This window comes from Lagopus muta, chromosome 6, assembly GCF_023343835.1.
Source record: "Lagopus muta isolate bLagMut1 chromosome 6, bLagMut1 primary, whole genome shotgun sequence".
Classification (NCBI taxonomy): Eukaryota; Metazoa; Chordata; class Aves; order Galliformes; family Phasianidae; genus Lagopus; species Lagopus muta.
The window spans coordinates 4,623,175-4,645,511 of record NC_064438.1 but is presented as its reverse complement, the minus strand read 5'-3'; the positions used below and the strand labels follow the sequence as shown (position 1 = coordinate 4,645,511).

At 40.3% G+C, this 22,337-nt stretch overlaps 1 protein-coding gene across 3 annotated transcripts in view; it reads left to right on the top strand.

Moving 5' to 3' along the window:
- Nucleotides 1–22,337, top strand: part of NAV2 (neuron navigator 2) — a 311,161-nt gene that overhangs the window by 219,570 nt on the left and 69,254 nt on the right. For all 3 annotated transcript variants that reach the window (XM_048948752.1, XM_048948751.1, XM_048948750.1), the window contains one exon: nt 8,962–9,084. In XM_048948752.1, coding sequence (XP_048804709.1) covers nt 8,962–9,084 — 123 coding nt within the window. The remainder of the gene's footprint in view (nt 1–8,961; nt 9,085–22,337) is intronic.

Below are 22,337 nucleotides of genomic sequence, written 5' to 3'. Positions count from 1 at the left end.
AGCAGCCTCACAACATTGGGGTTAAATTGTCTGTGGAGAGAAATGGCGTGCAGATTCCTTTAGAAGGGAGTATTGCAGTATTGAGTTGCAATAACAGCATTGGATGTAATCCCCAAATCAACTGGGAGAGGTAAACTTTCTGTCAAAAAGATGACGATGTTACCTTTGGTGAATCTCACTGACGCCTATTCATGCCAAATGACCACATGCAGTGTGAACAGATGTTTTGGTAGCTTCATGGGTTATCTTCATTTTATTCTCACCTATAAAAACAGAGTTGCAGTATGTCTCTGTGAGAGAGGAATAATAGGCTGCTTAGAAATCAGTCGAGTTGCTTGTTAAGAAAGCATCATTGCTACTTGCTGCGGAATGAGTCTCTGAGATCAGTGTTAGGGTGAATGTGTCCGGTATTTTCAGAAGCTGAGTTACTGTATGCAGAAAACAGCACAAGAGGGCATTTATATCATGAATAGCTCTTTATTAGCTGATGTATGTTTCACTTTGTCATTTTCAGAATTGCTCCAGTGCTGTAGTCTGAAAACCTTGGATCTGTGTTTTCATTGGCAAACTGATAGGGAAGAAAGCCAAAATATTTATTACAGCCAAAATAAATTCAATAGCCAAGATAAACTATTTGAGCCCTCTGATCCTGATGCTTTCTCTGAAATGCACTGGGTCATGGGAAGTTTCATTTGGCCTCTTTTAATAAGTCTGCTCAGGCAGAGCTCTGGCATACATTGTTAGTATTGATTTCATAGGTTAGAAAGAATACCTTTTCCAAACAGGCAGAAAATACCAGTTAAAACTAAGAAGGTCTTCCGGTGCTGGATCGAAGGTAAGAAGCAATCTTCTTTTGGAAGCTAATATATCAACAGAGCAGCAAAGCACTCAGACTGGGATTGGTGCATTGGGTCCTGGTTCCTGGTGTCTGGTCCTCCAACACACTGGTCTGGCCTCCTTGTTTGGAGGGTTTTGTCCGCTTCAGCCTCCCTTAGCTGCTCACATACGTGTTTCTACCTTCTGCCTATTTTTTTTCTCCTGTGTTCTCTCTAACGAGATGTAGAGTTCATTTTGTTTTTATCTGTCCTTGGAGTGGAGCAACAGAGCTCTTGGTCAGAAAGGCATCTTAATGTTATTTTCTTTTACTTAAACTAATCCTCTGACATTGCTTTCATTACCTTAATGTGCAGACTTCTATGCAGAGTTAACAGCCTGGTCATATTGATTATTCCCAGACACAGATTTGCTCAGGAAATGGTCTGTGATCAGCAAACACCATTCAACCAATGTTCCTTGTTGTGGAAACATCTGTTGCAGCAAAATGTAGGTGTGCTGGTTGGACAAGCCCAAGAACCTGCACTTGGAGGCAGCATGGGCAGGAGCAGTCCTTAGCCCTTCTTTCCATTTCATTAACATCCCCATGTGTTTGCTGCAGTGGAGCTGATCCATTCCCATCCAAGACCCCTGTTTCCACAATCAGTTAATGTGTTCGTGTGTGCGATGCTCGTGGGATTCTCATTCTTGTTTATTCAAGCCCTTATGCTCTACGTGGATCTTTCTATAAGCACTTAAAGCAAGTGAATTCAGAACACAGAGGAAAGCAAATCACAAAGGAGATCAGGCCACAGTCGAGTGCAGAATCAGACTTCCAGTCACAAAAGATGAGCTAGAAGTCATCTTTTTGGCCCAGAGCCGTGTCTGCCTTGGAGTGACATGGGCCAGAACCAGCACTGAAACAGCACTGTAAAATGCAGAGGCTGAATTTTAATAGGTGTATCCATTATTTCCATTAGGAAGCAATGAGGAATTCAATATGAAGAGCCGAAGAGGAACGTTCATTTTAGTGAATGTTCAGTAATGCAGTGGATATTTGCAGTGTTCTTGTGTCCCAATTGCTGGATTTAGTACTATTTATCAGTCAGGCAGTGATACATATATTTCAGATGTTGCACGACAGAACTTCGTTTGGGTTTGAGGCTTAAGAAAAAGAGAAGAGCTATACTTTTTGCTGCTAACTACATTTGCTCTTGGTAGCAGTAGTTAAAAGAAACCATTTCCTTCTGAGCCACCTGCAGCAGAAGTGGTTGCTGCCGCAGGTCATTATGTGTGGCTGGCTGGCGGTCAAGAGGCTGAGCTAATTGTGGTGTAAGCAAGAATCCGTATGCCCGGTACACTGACTGAATGCTGGCTGTAGTTTTTTCTGACCCTTTTCTTCAGAGATTACCTCTGTTAGTTGTTTTACTGCACTTGGAATGGTGTGATTTCATTGCTAAGATATCATCGCTGCAGTCCTTGTATGGCTGTAACACTTAACCGTGACTGAGAATCATGAGGGAGCTAACTGTGTCTTCCTTCTCCCTCTGAGAAGACTGTTTATTTGAACTGCCTTCTTTCTCTCTTGCTGGAACTGGCTCTTACATTTTGCACCTTTTGACACTGCAGAACAGCAGCGCAGCTAATAAGGAAGTCAAGCTCAACATTTTGAGTTTTATGAAATAGTAGTAGGAAGTCTTTATTTCTGACTTCTTAGTAAGCTGCGATGAAATTGGGTCAGAAGACCTGGGTTAGTAAGTTACAAATGTCCTGGTGCTAAGAAAATAAAAAGGAAACACTGAAATTGGTGTAAATAGCATCCTAAGAGCTGTAGCCAGAGATTTTTAGAGCAGGCGTGGCTAGAATGTTACATAAGCGTTTTCGGTGTTACTGATGTTGTAACATTACTAATAGTTTTAAAATATGTGTTCTCATAGCACTTGCCTCATATTTTCAGATTTGACATAGGTAGACATCTGAGGCCCGTAACTCACAGCCTTAGAGATCATCTGGAATGGAGCATGTTATCCAGCACACCATTAAAAAGCCATCAGCAAGCCTCAGACAATTTAGTAGCACAGTCAGGAAGCAAAAGACAGTGTTCATAGTAACAGGAGTGAGAATAACTGGCAGTAGTCACATAGTCTCTTTTCTGTCCTCACTGCCACACACTGCTGTACAATGCTTGGGACATACTGAGCCATAAATCGTCCTTGTCTGTAGGACCAGCCCACCATTTGTGGTGTGTGGCATTTGCTGTTTCCTCATGCATACTGCCCAGCCGGAGCTCAGGGAGTGTTTGGGCAGCACTCTCGGATGTAGGGTTTGTGTTTTTGGGAGATCTTGTGCAGGGCCGGGAACTGGACACTGCTTGTGAGTCCCTTCCAACTCAGGACATTCTGTGGCTAAATCCCCCGGCTGTGGGGCTGGCTGTGAGGGAGATGCACTCATGCGGGTGGGAGGGAGCAGAAAGCCCTGGGAGCCCTGAGGAGCCTTCTCTGCACTCCCCAGTTTTCTGGGCCTGGCAAGTGGCAGCATGCTCTCGTTATTTTCCTTTGGCCGCAAGTAGTTCCTTTCCCTAACAAAATTAAAGAGAGTGGTGGGGAGTGGATCACTTATTCTATCACTCATTTCTATGGTTTTCATTGAAGTAGATCCTGAGAAGGATTTAGGCTTTTAAATCAAATCTGTCATATGCAAAACCCCATTTAACTACTGCCAGATTCTGGTGTAACTTCGGCTTGCTCCATGCTGGCAGCCTGCTCTTGCTAGGTGTGATCATTGTCCCATCTTAATGACTTTCCACCCATATTCCATTGGGCTCAGGACTACTAGTTGCACACCTCTAACCTCTTGGGAGTTTTCCAATGTTCTCTACCTTATTTTGACAGGATTTGGCCCTCATGCTGTGCAGGTATACACTCTTGGTTTTTAAGATGTGGCTCCAAGAGGGGACACTCAACTGGGCAAGGGCAGCCATGCAGAAGTGCAAAGTTGTAGCCGTTGATCTGCTCTCCCAGATAGATCATTGGGTAAATTTTACAAATCATCTGGGAATTGAAACCCCTGGACCCCTGCCTCCTCACAAATGCTCTAATGGCTGGTTTTCTTTCCTTTGTATGGCTGAAGATGTTCCACTGTAGTGGGCCCGTTGAATTTCACTGGCTGAACTAGTTCTGCTCACATTTAAACGTGTTTTAGGAAAAATGTGGGAAACAACAGTAGGTAAGATTGCATCATAAAATAATTAGGCTTTGATTAGTCATTATGAGGGCAAAAGTTCTTTTTTATGAAGTCCTGAGGCTTAAATGAAACCTTGTGTAGTCTTAGTGAAGTCATCAGAGTCACTGCCCAAATTACTCTGTGAAGTTTGGGGTGACATATCCTAATGTATTCCCATGAGTTTTCTCAGTTCTTGCTATCTTAAACATGTTTTAATCACCTGGATGCCTTTAAGCCTGCTTCCGAGACTGTTAATAATTAATATCAGCATTTGAAGTTTCTCATGGCTGTAACAAGAGTTTTCCTTGAAGATGCAGTGTCCCATTCATTCCTGAAGGGCCATTCAAATCCAGGACAGATGAAGAGGAATAAGTTATGCTTCAACCTGTGCTTTGTTCTCATACAGAGCCCATATAGAAGGGGAAGATAACTGAGACAACAAAGGGGAATATAAAATATAGTACATAGAGTGCTTATATTTTACATAATGCAATATAAAATATTTGTATGAATATAATCTTAATCTACCAATTCACGTGCTTTACAGTTGGGAGATTTAACTAAATAAGCTGTGAAACTAAAATATACTTACTACATTTTGTGTAATCTCGTTTCTCTTCTGCCTGTTACTGGAGTGAATGTCTCCTTATGCAGTGATGATGACTTTTGAAACTGCAAGTCATTTGTAGGTTTTTTTCTGGTTTTAGTCTGTGTTTGGATTTGAGCATCTTCAAAGCAACTCATAATTTATTCATTAGTTTTTCAACTGTAACTATTTAAAGATTATTCATAAAAGTCTATCAATTTATAACTAACACACTACCTTAAATGTGAAGTGAAATTGTAAGTTAAATGAACACTAGGTTTATGCTTCTGTGAACCTGAAAGGTGACGTTTGGATTGAATGTTAGATATATGAGCATTGTATTAGCAGTGCCAAACTGAAAGCTAAGGACCTGATCCCACTGCGACTGACTATGCTGAAATTCACAGGGTTCCAAAGTGGGATTTAAACCAGACTTACAGACAGGCTTTGGCTAGAAAGACAAAGAACAGATCGTGATGGGCATTTAGTGGAGAGTGCCAGTAAGGAACAATGAATGGAAGGACTTGGGGTAGGGGAGAAATGACTTCAGTATTAATTCTTAAGTAAAGAGTGCCTGTCCCATCGCAAGCTGTTTGCAAAATTGGGAAGTTCATATTCATATGTTAAAGAGTGAAATGAATATATACGAAGTGGTACAAGTTTCCAGACCATGAAAGGACTATGAAAGTGAGTGTACTGTTGGCTGTCTAGATATACCTGAGCAAGTACAGAGTGTGAGCAGAAACCAGGCGACTAAGACCACTAAATTTTACGGATCCCTTGTGTAACCTGTTCTTGTTCCCTGTAAATACCTTTCAGGAGTGGGAAATGAATCACTTTGGCATTGGAAATAACCTCACAATATTGCTCTTGGAAGGACTTAGAACAGCATTCAAAATTTCAGAGGCACAGAAAGGATGTATTTGGCTAATGAAAAGAGAAGTTTACAAATCCAGATTGTCCAGGGAACTCCAAAGCAAATTATTTTATACTTGTAATACAGGGCAGGAAGCCATTTTCTTGAAGTGTCACCTAGAAAGTGTGATGTGAACTCCAGTTGTGCTGGAATGCATAATACTGCTCTTGTTTAACCTGAGTCTTTTCCTAGTGAAAGAAAGAGGTGTGGTTAAATTTATTTCCTTGAAGATGAAGAGTAAAACTATAGAGATGAGTAGTGAGTATTCATTTCTGAAAGACTAGAAAATCCATGTAACCAATGTCATCTTTGTCTCATTCAGTGTTCATTCATCAAATTTGAGTATATGCTACTCTAGTGTTGACAGCCAGTCTCCACTACCTGTTGGTACCATCTCTAGAAGATCTGAGCTATTAATTTGATTCAGAAAGTCACTGAGTCCAGATGCTACACTTTTTCCCACTGTTCGTTTTTGGGAGTAGGTAGGAAGTATTTTGAAGTGCTTGTTTTTACACTGAACTTGAACTGCTTGCAGAGTTGCTGTGATTTGTGAATTCAGCAAGGCTGAATGCAATGCTTTTAATAAGTAGATATTTGTTGTGCTTTTAATAAGAAAAGCCAAAGAAATTAAACCTAATTGATAATTGCCCTAATACAATTGTTTGACTGCAGTGGATCACTGTGTAGGAGGCAAAGCTGTTTCAAGGAAAATGCTTGTACTCAGGGGAACGCTTAAGGAGTTGTTAGAGGAGTTGACAGGCACGTGAAATTGGAAATTCAGGTACACTCCCAGTGATCTTGTCAGAGATTTATTCTCACACAACCCTAGTGCTGACTGCTTCTGCAGGCGGAAGAAAGAGGGGGATTAAAGATGGGGATTAAAGTTTTCTTTTTTGTCTTTAATCAGAATAAGTAGGTTTGGTTTAGAGGTTAGTATAGAGATGTATGATGATTCAGATATCATTGAGAACTGTTAGAATTATACACATAAGGTGAATTTCCTGGTTTTATTCTTCTCTGAGGAAAACTTTGTAAGATTGTCTTCAGAAACATATTAATTATATTCTCCTTTGTCATAAGGCAAAAATGAGCAGTGATAACAACAGTGTATTCATAAAAGGAAGATGGCCTCTGAGAGCCAAGAGGTTTGGAGGGATGGGGAAGAAGGAGAAGAAAGCAATGGCTGGAGGTTTTTGGCACCAGTAGCTTTTTTGCTCTCTTCTCCTGCATTACCTATGAGTAGTAGCAAACTTACTTTATTTTAAAATTGCTTTAATGTCAGTGCATGTTTCTCTGCCACAAGGCAGTACCTCCCCGTGTTCTTTGGCCTCCATGTTTCATGCAGGACTTTAAGCATTATTCCTTCTGAAGTCTTTTCTGAAATTAAGCATTCCTGGGTGGAGAACATTGCATGTAGTAAAAATAAGATATAAAGCTTTCAATCCATGATTACACAAGCCTGTTTCAAAATACAAAACTGTGTACATCTTGTGTTGTCCTGACGTGTAAGAAACTCGTCGGAACAGTGGGTAAAAGGCATTGTCTGTCCGTGCTCTTGTAAGGTGTCTTGGTTTGTGAAACCTCATGACAAAGACGTTGAATAAATCTGCTGTTTTCCACTTTGATGCCACTCTGCAGTTACTCTGATCTATCAGCTTGCTGAGCTTCTCCGCAGAATGTGAAATGTGTTGATATTAGTAGCTTTCCATTGATTTCAGCATGACTAACAACTCCTGAGAGTAACTTGTTTCATTGAACTGATTCTGGTAATAACCATGGAGAACAATCCATTGCAGTCTTTCATCGAAGGTCTAGTTATGTCAGGGGGAGGTGAAGCCTGACAATAAAGCTGAGAGCTGCTCTTTGCAGTACGTGTGCAGTGGGTGTTCACGCAGGAGCAGGTTTCATGTGCAGGCAAGTACCTGCAGTAAACCAATTAACGTGTGTACATTGGCTGTTTTTGCAAAATGCTGTTTATGTCTTTGTACAGCAATGTGGTCTTAAGCTCTGCTTTTCTTTCCCTTTTACTTTAGTAGGTTAAGGGGAAAAAAAAGTTTTTCCACGATAAAGTATTTATCAGCTACGTCACGCAAATGTTAGAATGCAAAGACCTGAGGCAAATTCCACACTTGCTGCAGCAGAGCTGCTCCCCTCTTTTTAGAGTCGTTGTTTGTGAGCTCCGACAACCTCGTACCCGCAGATTTGCTGAACGGGGAATAGTCTGGGGTCTGGCTTTACCAGCTTAGCAATCTCTTTGTTAAACTCCCCAGAGGGACTCCTCCGTTGTTCCAAGGCAGGCACCGTAGAGATTCATAAATCTAACTCAAATGCTGAGCAGCAGACTGCATGAGCTTTGTTGACTTTTTACTGTCCCAGTTTTCTAAATGCAGTAATTGAATTTGACTTTGGTAAACTACATCTGTTGCAGCAACGTCTTTGAGGAAAGCAGTAGAAAAAATGCAGAGGCACAAACTGCTTTTCCACTCTCCCTGATAGAGGCATTACTAACTGAAGCTAGGAGTGTCTTTCCTTTCTTGCTGTGAATGAGGCTGCCTTGCTGTAAGGGAAAAACTACATGTCCTTTTAACAGGGGAAGATGTCTAGTGTATCGGAATATAATTCAGTGAGCTGCTGTCTTTTCACTCCCAAGGTAGTAAGAAATGTGTTATCTTAGCAATTGGTGAAATATCATATCCATACCTGGCATTTCCTAATACCTAAAAATAATAGCACTTCTAAAAGGCAAATGTCTCTAAGTCATAGTTACAGGCAGAAAACAGTACAGGAGCTGGAACAAGATTGAAACAAGGTTTTGTTTCACATTGCATCTTTGAGTTCTCTCTGTAAATCTTGGGTTATTAATTGTTCATGCACCATTGAAAAAACCTAGGGTGAATTCACTGTGATTTTTGCAGTTAAATTGTGAAAGGTTTGAGAATTCCCCTGTGATGTCCACACAACATAGTTCAGCATGGGATAAACTGTGCTTTTTGTGGTAGGAGGGGATAAGTGATTGTATCATTCTCAACTATTGAATGATTTCCATCGAGACAGCAATAATGAAGGGTAAGTATTATTCCTTTGTCTGACGGAATCGTGAGGGTTGGAAGGGGCCTCTGGAGATCATCCAGTGTAATCTTCCTGCTGAAGCAGGCTCCCCAGAGTAGGTCACAGTTATGCTGAAGTCCAGTTCTTATTAATGTGAAAGGTTGCAAGATGGAGTAGAGAATGATGAGAGAGGGGCAAAAGGTCTCCAGTATTATCAAGAATAAACTTTTCCTTGCTTTGTGTTTTGGGAAATATTCTCAACGCGAGAGCATGGGAAATGCGTTCTGCAGTTACAAACACGCTGAAGGTTAACACAGTGCATTAGTATCTGAACATTTGATGGGTTTACTGAAAGTGATGTTTTGTTGTTTCTAAGGTATATGACAGATGGTGGCTTGGGCCTCTACACGCGAAGGCTAAACCGGCTGCCTGATGGCATGGCTGCAGTGCGGGAGACCATGCAGCGCAACACGTCCCTGGGACTTGGAGATGCTGACAGGTAAGCTCTCACCCAGCAAATGCTGGGATACAGTTGTGCATTTAGTTCAAGTTGTATCCAGTGCATACTGGAACATTCTACAGCTTTGGGAATTCAGGTACTGAATACATGGCTGTGACTTCTGCAAAGTATGTTAGGTTACGCATTCATAGAAGGCTCGGGATGAATACCAGCTTTGTCTTCCGGTTTCTCGCTTGTATTCTCACCTGTTTTTCTGTGTGCATGATGTAACACAGGAAAATGTGAAACTTGATTTTAATAGCTTTTGAAAGAAAAAAGGCCTAATTCTCTTTTCACTTCCAATGATTCTTTTAAGTCCGGTGACTCCACGTGAAAGGTCAAGGCCAAAGATCAACAATTAGGACGGAGGTTAAAAATCCATAATTAACAGTACTGTGATCCATAAAGAAGCAGGTAGATGGACAGTAATGAGCCCTGTATTCTGTTGGAGTTGAGATAAATGAGTTAAATACTTCTGCTTTTAATGGATTGGCCTGTAGCTGCTGCTTTTTCTTTCAAACACAAAACCTGATGAGTGTTACTGTTGATGCAGTAAGTGAACTGTATCCTTTTCCTTCTATGATCTGACCCTAAGATTTGAGTTACAGATTTGAACCAATTTTCAAACCATAAGTTTTGTTTGCTTTTGTTGTCTATCTTTCTGGGGTGTAGCTGTAGTTGATGAGTTGGACACAACTGGTACTCTCTTGATAGAGATGCATGCAGTAAGGTGTAATACCAGGGACAGATGATGATGGAGAAGCTTGTCTTGCTTTCAAGGAAAGCCATGCTGTATTGTTTTGGCTTTCAATAAAAGAATGAAAGCCTCTCAGAGAATCTCAGCTCGGTTTTGATTATTAAGTTAGCATACACTTCCAGTTGGAAAGTATGCCTAGATTTCTCAGGAGCTCATACCTGTTTCTGAAATTTACAACCTAAAACCCATATTCAGCCGAGAGCACTACTGCTGGCTGCCTGTGGGTGAAGGCATTGCCACCTAGTGCTATAACTGAAGACAAACCAAGTATCATGCTTTGCTGCTGTGGCTTTGCCATATTAACCAAAGCTGTATGTTTATAATACAGGATTAGTCTAATGTAAACTGTATTACTGCTTAAGTAATAGTGATCTTTCTGAAGAGGTAGTCCTCCCCTGATAGTTCCTGTGCTTGCTTGGTATATAAGCTGTTCTCACATTTTATTTAATTGTCTCCTTTCCTGAAGATGCCACCACACAAGGACCAATTACATGTGTTCTACAAGAGGCGTTGTTTTTGTGCTTAAATGTTGTCCACTTAAAATGGGATTGTGACACACTAAAATGCAATCCCTAGTTAATGTCAGCTATCTCCACATTAAAAATTATTCATTCAGCTCATACTGGGGCGGGGGCTGACACACAGTGAGGACTGTGTGTGATGGGCAAGTTAGCTGCAACAGGAGATCACAGAGGAATTAGCCTAGTGCAAGATTTGGTGATGTTAGTATGTGTTGCTTTGACAGTCTTTTCATTTTGGAATGCAGGCTTATTCATCTTACGTAGAAGATCAGCATTTCCTCACAATAGCTCAGCAATTAAAAAATGGCTCCCCTTTGGTTGCTGAGTGACCATAATTTGCAATTTAAGCAACAGGAAAAGAATATCTTGGTTTTATCTGCAGTTTTACAGGGTGAAAACTGGCCTAAGGAATAGGGCTTTAATAAAACTGGTGTGGTAGTGCATTGCTTTCTTGATTCTGTGGAGAGGGAAGCAGGAGTTCGGAGGTGCTTTACCAGTGTCTGTAGAAACATGAAGATGAAATGTAGCTCGTTCAAAGCAGATTTTGATTGATTGCATGGGAGAATGGGCGTGAAAGGCCATGAACCTTTAAATATAAGGTTAATCATTAAAAAGTTATCAGAGGAACTTTTGCAGGTTGCCTGTTTGTTTTGTTTCTGATGTTATTAATTGTAGAAGTCTAGTGGTGAAGCTCTCGCTCTTTGGCTCTGGTAATGTAAAGCACAGACCTTAGAAGGTATATTTTCCCCTGCAGCAGGGAAATCTAAATGAGGCAATTTAATTTAACGCTTGATTGCAAGGTTAATGGAATCATTGCACAACACAGCTGAGCTTACTTATTCACTTTGAGACAATTTGCGTTTGCATGGAACAAAGGCATTTTTAATGAAAAAAGGCATTAAGGATGCCTTTTTATTTGCTTGTGATTTTATTTTATTTTTAATCTTTTTTTAAGGCTGTAAATTAGCCACCTATGGTTTTGCCTTGTATGTATATAGATGTGGTGTGTACCATCTGGCAGCTGAAGTTTAGTTCATGTTGCCAGGCACGGTTGCTTGATCTGAGATCTAATTCTGTCTTGAAGTTCATCTATGCAACTTGCATTTATGAGTGCACACAGATAAGAGGGAAGAAATTTGACACTTAGTTTTGAGTAAATCTTTCTGTAATTACTTTCTTATATAACTTCTTAATTAGATAAGGTAATTGAGACCTGTGCTGACTTATCACATTTTGGTAAATAGGTTGTGAGGCTCTATTAACGGATATGAGCTTGTCAGGAGTAACTTTAATGCTGTAATTAAGGAAAAGTCAGTATGATTTTTATTTTTTTTTAAGTCTCGGTGATGGAGTCTATAAATAACAACTTCCAAGTGTGATTTGCATGGATTGTTTCAGTTCTGTAGTTTAATTTGAAGCTCTGTGAATTTGAACCTTTGCATAGGAGGATAAGGGAAAAAAAGGTCTTCCCAGTTTGTCGTTTTTAAAGCCCCATCTCATTGTAAGGAGATATCACATTACATGGTCTTTGTACTTTGAACAGCTCCAACATGTGTGGACAGTAGGTAAAACACGGGTCAGCTGTTGAACGTGGATAAGATTGAACTGCACTTCCAGAGTGTTTCTATCTCACGGTGTCCTTAATGACAGCGTTGTCACACTGAAGATTCTGCAGTTCAAACGAGAACAAAATCAGTTTAATTGCCAACTTGTGGCTGAAACCAGCTCCAGGTGGTCAGCAGCATTTCCTGCTCACGGCAAGATTCTTGGATAATCCAGGTGAGAATGGAGAATGTGAATGGGACAGAAAAACTGAGAGCGAAACAGTAACAGAGCAGATAGCCAGAGGGCATTCCATGCAGAACGCAAATACTCCTACCATACTATGATTAGAAATGTTACTGAATGCAACATTTTACATATGCTATAATTTACAGCAATTTCTACGAAAGGTAAGAATCAGGCTTTCCTAATATCTAAAGAGTAATACTTTGTTGTGGTTTTACTTTGTGTAAAAACAGGTTACGGATATTTTTGTATCTCTTGACTCAGGAAATAGCCGATGCTTTGCATTTTCATGGAGGAAAAATTCTAGACCTCAGTATGTTTAAATTCACTATTAGTTAGTTAATATTTTGAATCCTATTAAAAGTACAAGATGGCTTAAAAGAGGGGTTAGTGCTCAGGGAAGGAAGGAGATAGTTGGACTACCTTGGCAACTGGGATTACACTTCAGAAGAGTTGAAAAGCAAGCAAAGGCATGTCATCAAGCTGGGGACAATATTGTTCTGTTCTGAAACACGGAGGAAAGTGGAAACGGAGGAGATGTCACTGGTTTTGGGAGGCATCAAATTTCACTGAAAGCAGTAAACTACAGGCACTGTGCTGGTAGGTGTCATGTAAGAAGCTGCATCAAATTATCTTTATTGTAGGCAGTAGTAAAATAGGAAAGTGTAACAACGTACAATTTTGTTTAGGTGCTCTTTGTTAGGCTGTGGATGCCCTGTCCCTGGTGGTGTTCAAGGCCAGGTTGGATGGGGTCCTGGGCAGCCTGGTCTAGAATTAAATGGGGAGGTTGGTGGCCCTGCGTGTGGCAGGGAGGTTGGAGATTCATGATCCTTGAGGTCCCTTCCTACCCTGGCCATTCTGTGATTCTGTGATTTGTCATGCAGTTTTTTGCTAGGACAAGACACCTTTAGTTATTGCGTGTGTATTTTCAGTTTGTCCCCTTAATTGAGGCAATGCAGTTAAAGCTAAATGAGGATGTCTACAATTCCTGTCTTTGCAGACAAGGGGTTAAGTCCTCTGCTCAGAGAATATCCATTAGCAGTATTATCCCTTTACTGCCCATCTCATCTTTACTTTAGTTTTGCTGCTCGAGCATCGGTATCACAATGCGTAAGAGGAAAAACAGAGGATGTGTGTCTGGACTAGCCGCTCAGACTGGAAAGCCTTTGTCCTAGAATGTTAAAACACGAGTGGATTATATTTTAAGCTTCAGACAAGCATAACTCTGGTAAAAATATGTAGAAATAGATATTCTGGCATTGTAATGGCAGTGGAATTCCCATCATCTTCCCCCACAGCATCTCCTGATCTTGCCATATTCCCTTAGGAGAGTTGACATAAGTGTATGTGGAGTTCCACAGCAAATAGCCTTTACAGGGAACTTCATCTGATGGTTCGTATGAAGAGATTCATGGAGGGAGAATCTCCTTTCTGTCAGTAGAGAGGGTTCTTGTATCCCATCTACAGAGACGTCAGGAGATCTCAGTCAGCAGATATGCTGCCAAGCTATTACTAGTGTACCAGGAAGATTTTACAGTTCCTTCACCTCAAAAAAGCTCTGATGATTGTATTTGCATACAGTTTGTATGATACATGTGGTTTACAAACTCTGCTTTTCCCATTTTTTCTTGGTAGGCAGCAGGATCCCCTTATTGGAAGATCTTATATACTAAATCAGCATGGTTTTCTAGAAGATAATTTAAAAATCTGCAAGGTTTCTTTCAAGTTAAGAGACATGAAAAAATAAGTGCGCAATGACTCATCATTCACTGTTACTGTATGTGTGCTGTGAGTCACTGAAGTTTGTAAATACATGTCCAGGTATACTTGCTTAATAGCAAAGTCACGGGTTAAATACACACATAACAGGTCTCTCTGCATGACCACCTGTTTGGATTTTAACTGCAAGTTAGGAAAACTAGCACTGCTTCTAAATATTCAAGCTGTACCTTGGTACCTATATATACCTATCTCACTGTCTTTGTAAGGTCCCACATTTATCTTGAGAACTCATTCAAACAAACGGGGAAATTCACATTGCAAAGATTCTTTGAAGTTTATGGCTTTGGAACCTGCAGATTAGAATCACAATGCCAAATACTTTTATTTTCCAAGGAGTCTTTTAACAAGCAGTAGTCCAAAGTGGTTTTAGGTTACATAAAGTAATTGCAAAGGTAAGCAACAAAGAGTAGGTGAAGCAGTGGTACAGTAGCTGTACCTGAGGGCTGACATTAACAGTACCAGAAGGAAAAAAAGCATTCAAACAAGACAGAGTTAGTCAAGGGAGTTGAGATCATTTGGCAGATGGGTTTCAGTGGGCTAAGGATAGCAAACTATTGTGTGCATAAACATTTCTTCTGGTTTCAAATAGATGCAAGAAGTTTCATTGCTAAGTACAGGTTACAAACAGTTGCTCTAAATATATCCAGATTTATAAGTAGTTTAGAGTGAGTTGTAAAGGCAGACAATACCTGTGAAGCAGAGGATGGTTTATCAAGGAAAGGCACGATAGGAGGTTTATGTGATGTGCAGTAGAGAGATATGGACGATTTATAACTTGTGTGATACAGAGGGGTTGGCTGGGGAGAGGGAACAAACTATAACTGGCTGTAAAGTCTGTCCCATTATTTAATCTGTGGTTTTTAATATCCACTGGAATCGTTATTTGGATGCTCTGGTTAATTCTTTGAAGATGGTTTGTGGAATTCCCTTGAAGATGAAAAGGAGGAGGTCAGAGATGAAGTGGCTTTGTGAGAATTGCCCTCCCTTGGGCACTGAGGTTCTTTTCAGCTTTGTGGCTTGCATGTGAAAGCATTCAGTGGGCAAGTAGTACTTTTTTTTTTTTTTAAATCACCCACATACTTTCTGGAGCACATCTAGTTGGATGAAGTATATTGCTTTCTGAGAAGGATATACTTAGGATGGTCTGATTTTTCTTACTAAACGATGATCTGCAATGAGTTTGCTTTTCACTGTGAGTTGGGGCTGCCCGAAATGTACAAAGTGTTTTGAGTGAGGAGGGGATGAGGTAAGGAGGGTGATTTTCTTTTCAGCAGAGATTGTATTTATTTAAAAATTTCTATCCAGGCTCTAGATTATCACATCAAGTGGTAATAGTGATATAAGATTGATATACATGATGGATACATGGGATATATATCGATATATGATATATATTGGGGGTGGAAGGGGATTGTTTGCCTATTTAACTGACTTCTTATAAAAATGTAATTAGTTTTCCTACTGGAGTTTCCTTTTTCTATGTATCCATGGCCAAAAGAAGCTTTTATTTTATTTACTTTATTTAGGACCTATCTGTTACCCTGAGCCAGTAAGGTAAGCCAAGAATTATCTTCTTCCCGTCTTTTTAGTAGCCTTGCAGGCTAACAAAACAGCTGCAAATGGTTGTTGACATTCTTCAAGAACTTCCTTCCATTAATGAGGAGGTACAGTTCTACCAATCTATGCAAAAAAATCCAAAACCAGAAACAAAGAAGTTACCCTTTACCTACATGCCGTTCCCTCCAGAGTTGTCACTGACATTATAGTTTTAAAGCCCATTTTCTGTTTTTTTCTTTTTTTTTTTTTTTCTTTTGCTTTGATATAAATACTAAAGGCACGCAGGTAAAATCTTTTGGTGTTGCCTTTCTTCTTTTAATTTCTTTTCCTCGTGTCATGCCCCCTGCTTTAGTTACTGTGATTCTGATTCCACATTCCTTTAGGAGCTATTTCCATCTCTGCTTTGGTAGCTAGTTAAAATGCTGTTAAAAGTCAGGAACTGAAGTTCACTACAAAGCTAATAGAGAGTTGCAGGTACCACTAGGTAGAAACTCAAAGGAAACTACACCACCAAAGGGACTACACCACTGGAATTAGATTTCTTCCTAAGGTGACTTTTCTTTCCATCTGCACCCACTCTTAAGTGTTTGACTACTAAGTTGACATAACTGCTGATTTAGAGCCTCTACTGAACCCCTTGATATTGCTTCTTCCACTGCTGGAGATCAACACTGTCTTTTCTGTTGTATAAAGTGGCTTTTAAAATACTTCAGGCATGTGGAAAATTAAGCTTGTATTCCAAGGGTAAACAAGATTGTAGATACAAAGACCGTTTTGAACTGTATCACAAGCCTTTGTGCTTTGCATGACAAACCGAAGAATGTGAAATGCTTGCTGACATAGCGCAGACTTTGTTATTTGGTTTTCTATGTCGAATGGCAAGAGTGTCAACATAGTATCACAAATGACCTACAGCAGTAACCTCTGAGTTTGGGATTTGGAGATTGAAAAGATAAAAACTAGTAGCAGACAGCTGTCAGACTCGGAAAGAGGAATCCCAAGTATTAGACTGGTGTGGAAACTCATTGAGACCGCTGAAATCACCCTCTGGAAAATGAGTGAGAAGCCTGCAATGATCTCCTTCCCAGGAAGCCTCCTCATGATATCCAGGTGTACCGAAGGATCATTGCTTATACAGGGAAATAAGGCATCCAATTCGACTAGCTAGCTAAAATGTTTAAAGTTGGGTGTATATCCCATGCATATCCACATCTGCAGCACAGCAGGAACAGCTGTAAGGTATCCGCAGCTTTGAGTTCAAAACGTTGCATATTTCGTAAGTAGGTATATCCTTCAGCTGTCCTGTATGACAAATGAAGGAATGTGGGGATACCTTTGGACTTACTGCTGTCAAGAGAAATGCAAAAATCCCTGACTTAGCATCAGTAAAGCAGAAGATGAGTTCTGTTAAAATGAAGGCTTGCTCCCTATTTCCATGGTGCTTCAGAAAGAGGTGCATGCTCTTCCCTCCTCACACAAACCTCATTTACTTATTACAACTGTCTTTTTGTAAGGATGGACATGTCTCAACATTCATATATGTCTCTACACAGCACTTGCTGTTTCACTGACACAGAGTGACTCCTGGAAGCTGGATGGCTCACAAGTGTACGTACGTAGAAGTATGGACCATGATGTGGGAATGTCCATCCCACTGGATTGACTTTCCAGCTCTGGGGAGTAACTTCCCTGCATTTCTGTATCCAGCAGTGAGGAGGAAGGGGCAACAGTGCATCATTTTATTTTTGCTCTCTTGAGATTCTGGGCACTGCTGGGTTACTCCTTGATGTCTCAGTAAGCTCCTTGGTGGCCAGCAAACTATTCCGTATTGCAGGACAGTACCCTTCTTATCTTTGAGTCCTACTCTGCTCTTCTCCATTCCTCAGCTTCCTCGTGGTTTAGAGATGTTCCAGGAGTAAGTGACTTTCTGACCTTTTTATGACAGCTAATAGGATTCACAGTGACGTTGAGGCTCTACAGAACAAGTAATCACTTCGCTCCTGCTCTCTCTGAGCTGAGACCTGGCATCCTGCAGCTTAGGCAGCACAGTGTTAATGCAGCTACATGAAGTTTAAAGACTCCCTGTTATTTTGTAAACAGGCATTAAGTCTTTCACATGATAGTCCCGTGTTGCTTAGCTATATACAGTAGATGTAGATTTGGCCAGGATAAATAAATGCACGCTCTGTACTAGAAACACTTTGAGCTACATTGCACTGTATTATAAGAATATATGTAATCAGTTTTTATTATTATTACTATTATTTGCCATTCACATTAAAAATAAAACATCTAATTTTGTTAGCACCAGTTGCTGCAATTTGAAACTAAGTAATTTGATGCAAGTGCAGAACAGTGCAGAGTTAATGCACAAAGCCTCTATCTGTACCGCATCGCTAGAGGCTGTGTTTATGTACATCCAGGTATATTTGGTCAATAAGTAGCCAGAGGATCAGTGCTAAAAATGAGGGGCCTGATTACTGCCTGAGCAAAGTCCAAGGGCTGAGTTCAGCTCTTCTTAACTACATTTATATTTTTTGTTACTTAACTGACAAATGCTCAGCTCAGCAGCTACTGCAGTTGCCATGTGCTGCCATCAGCCCCAAGTAACATTTTTGTCTTTCTTATCTAATTTTAGCCTTTAATCTTCTCTGATTATGTTGTTAGTTGAAGTTCATTTTCATATATATCAACTAATCCATTCGTTTTGGTTTGGGGGAAATGAGCAAACCACCTTGAGTGTTCAAAAAGGTTTTATTCCTGCTTTCATGTTCACTGTCAAGATTGATTTATTCCTGCTATGAAAGTTGCAACTAGAAATATTCTTCAGAACATGACTCAATGCCTTAAACATCTCTTTGAGACTACTGATGTTATTTGATACTATCTCAGACATAGTTTTGTTTCGTTAGCATTTTAATGCAAAGGTTTCATTTCGTTTTTCACGGATGACTGTAGCAAAATGTTTCACTTGGAAAACTAAAAGTGTTTTGTGTGCACAAAGAGTGAGTAGAATATTATCATTAAATAGCTAGAAATGCTAGACAACTATGTCTGTCCATGGAAAGAGGGGAGAAGGAAAAGGTGAAGGAAAAAAACAGTAACATGAGCCTGTAGGAGGAGATAGCAGCATCTGTTGCCACCCAAAGTTCACCCAAAGCCTTACACCATACTTAGTCTGTATTTTCAGACTGTATAAATTCTGTAGAGAATGCACCCAATTATTTGTGCTTTGAGAGCATTTGTGATCCACAGGAATCCTGATATGGATTAGGTTGTAGCAAGAAATCTGTGTTTATACGTATCTAGTCGTAAATGTCCATGCAAAACAAAGATTGAGAATCTTAAAGCAACTTCCCAATTTGTATGCATTCTCCTCTTATTTAATGATACCTGTTTCTGATTTTACTGTCACGTTTTAACACCGTTTTCATGAAGGAGATTGTGATTCATGTTGGTGCAGTTATACTCATAAAAGTAGAGCACAAGTTGACTCATAACTTGGTTAAGCGCAGCTCTGTGGGAAGAAAGCAGAATTTTCATGAGACATTTGCCTGTCTAGTAGTGAGCTGTAGTTATAGTAAAACAGCAGATTCAAGAGACATGAGAAAAATGCAGAGTAAAGCTATCCGATGACCGCTTCTTCTAAAACAGAGCAGTCTTTATCAGTATTAGTTTATGTTAAGTCTCTGAAAGCAATATGAAACACCATTTTACAGCTCAGCCACGCTCTGCTAGTGTTTAAATGGGGCAGAGAGATGAGAGGCTGATATAAAATTATTTTTGAGTTAAAATTTTGGGGTGAAACAAAATAAGGAGGTTTTTAAATTTTATCCCCCCCCCTTTTTTTTTCCCCTCTCTCCCCCTTTATTTTTTTTTCTCTCCCCTTCCACAGACAGTTGTTACAGAGTAGTTGTGCACTGGTAGATGTTCTAAAGCAAAAACTCATGTTGGGGTTTTGCTGTGTCTGACTTCAGCAAGAGTCTCAGTTTCGGTCTCCTATATTTGAGTCATTTCTCCAACAGTATTTAATTATCTCTGTCTCTGCTGCCTAATTATTTCCTGGAAATGAAATCGTTTCCGCACAAGATACTGAAAGGTGTTAATTGGACTCTTGGCTGTTGCAGAGCTATCAGATCACAGAGGTGGGATGGAAAGAATTAAGGTTGAAGTCCTTGAACTCCCACTTCCCCCTGGATGATTTAACTACGAAAATTAGCAAAGGCTCCAAGGGAATCACCTCACTTTTTGAAGACTTGCATTTTTTATAACCCAACGGAATATTTGATGATATTTCTTCAAAAAGACCCAGTCTTTAAAACAATTATGCAGTTCAGCTACTGCGTCAAAGGAAAGAAAGCAAAATGCTACTCAGAAGCGGTTGCGCTGCTTTTACTGAGACCAGAGTCCATCCCCAGGTTGGCATGGAGCTTGGAAAACTTCAGGTCAAGCATCTCGCTTTTGGCAAACCAACAAAAAATTGAAATCATCCCCCCCGATAATTATTTCATCACTGTAACAGAGCCATCTCTGAAGCAGAGGGTGTAGCCTCAGAGAGAACGAACACGCTGCACAAAGCCCAGGAGGGCTGGGGCTCGGGAAGGAATTAATGGGCAAGAAACGGTTTTGCAATTTTCGCTCTTGCAGAAATGCAATGAAAGGTTATACAGCCTTGCTGAGATCCTGAAGCCTCAGGATTTTTGCAGGCCAGGGAGTGGAGCGAGGAAACAGCATCAGTGGTGATGGTGGGGGGATGCAGCACGGTAAGAGAGACGCCACTGAGCTTTGAACTCGATCAGATGCTTGAGGGCAATTAAACACACAAGATTTCCTACTTTAAACAAAGGCACAGAAGGGAGTCTCCCTGTTTTTCTGTGCTATTAATCATCAAGAGGAGAGAAGAATGAGTGAACGAAGGAAAAAAGAGATGGTGCTGTTTAAAGGAAAGATGTTAGACCCCAGCAGGATGCCTGCTTGAGTTGCATCTCAATAAATAATAAGCACTTGTTATGCTAATAGTCACTATTTCCAATAACATGATTTGCATACAGATTATATGCATGTTAATTACGTTGTGCACATAGCCAGTAATGTGCGTGTTACGTTTTTTTCCTTTGCATTTTCATTTGCAAAGTGAGGCATCATTTTAATGAATATTGCAAAATTATAGAATGTGAGTAGATAATGCAGTGAATAATGGCGTGCTGAGCTGGGTGCCAGGGAAGTTAACCACGCATCAGAAGTGTTTGTTGGAGGAGCCCAGGATCAGCGTCACCTCTGGCAGTGACATCTGTCGTGGCACCTGATTATAATGGAAATAAATGAAACAAAAGTGTATGTGAATGCCTGATAATGCAGTGTTGCATGACGGTAATTAACCTAGTGTTGGATAATTACTTGGTGCATACTTGTGTGACCCATGCTGAGTGTTATAAGTTGCATAGAGCCGAATCAGGAACATCACTGTGCCTTTGGTTGGTGGATTTATAGTGCTTTTGTGCCAGGTGTGGGAGGGCAGGTAACACCTGGTGCTGTGTGGGCGCAAAGTTTTCCAGAGCAAAGTTAGCCCTTACAGAAGGTTTGAACACATTGGAATCATAGCCATGCTTGTGTTAGATTGATTCTGGGCATCTTCTGCCCATAGCATTTCTGACTCATTAGGAGGCTGGACTTCAGTGAACTTTATTTGAAGCGTGATTCCAGATATGCTTTCTTTTCTTGCCCCCAAGTCTCTGAGATCATCCAACTGCCCACCTACCACCATGCTTCATAATAGTGTAGCTATACTTTCTGTACCTGTAGCTACACTGCTTTTCCTGGTGCTCTGTGTTCAGCTTATTACTTACAAAGAAATAAAGAAAGCAACCCACAGTATCTTGGGAAAATAGAAGAGTAGTTATCTGGCATTCCAGACTAAATATTTAATGTATTTCATAAGGCACCTAGTAGAAATATTTACCTGTTAAGAAACGGTAAGAATATAATTTACAAGTTCTTATCAGATTAATTTTTCGGGTATCAGATAGCAGTATTGGGTATCAGATAATCTCTTCCCTATAAAACACAGATGTTTGGAATTAGTATCTCAGTTTCAAAAGAAAATAGCTGTTAAATGCAATAGCTCACCACATCAATATTTGGTTGTTATTGCCATTGGTATTCTCACATCCCATGGCAGCTCATTCTGCATGCTTTATACTTATCGTAGTATCTAGTGCACTGAAAAGGATTTGCTCATCAGGAGAGAAACTAAATGATTTAATCATTTTGTGGACATGCCACTCGCTCAAGTTCACTCAGTGTAGCCAGCGTGTGCAGGGAATGTGGGTTACTTTGAGGCTTACATTGGTTGCGAGGAGAAGAGAGCTTTCGGTGTAAGTGAATCGTTTTGAGCAAGTTTTCAGGTTCGCAGCATTGCTGCAAACACGTTGGCCTTCTATTCAGAGCAACCCCGTGAGTGAGATTTCCTTCAGTCACGCTCCCCTAAGGCTGATATGTTGACTACCTGAACCACAGGCAGCAATACTGTAGGACCATAAGTATCCTCCAGTAAAACTATTGTTTTATCAGTGCTTAGGAAAGGTCAGAAGTTCATGTGAGCAAGTCCTGACTGCAGCATGTTTGTGAGATAGTGACTAAGTACAAGTTTTCATACTGCTTAATTAAGCATTTCTTTGTCTGAATGAGCAAAAATACGGAATCCTGAAGAGCTGTGTGCTCCTCATTCATGAAGCCGCAGAATGCTGAGCTAGGAAGGCTTTTTGGTTAAAAGTATGCACCAGTTAGGGCTGCTGTCTTGTAGGTCACTGGTTTCAGTTATCTTTTATTTTATAAATATGGTTGGAAAA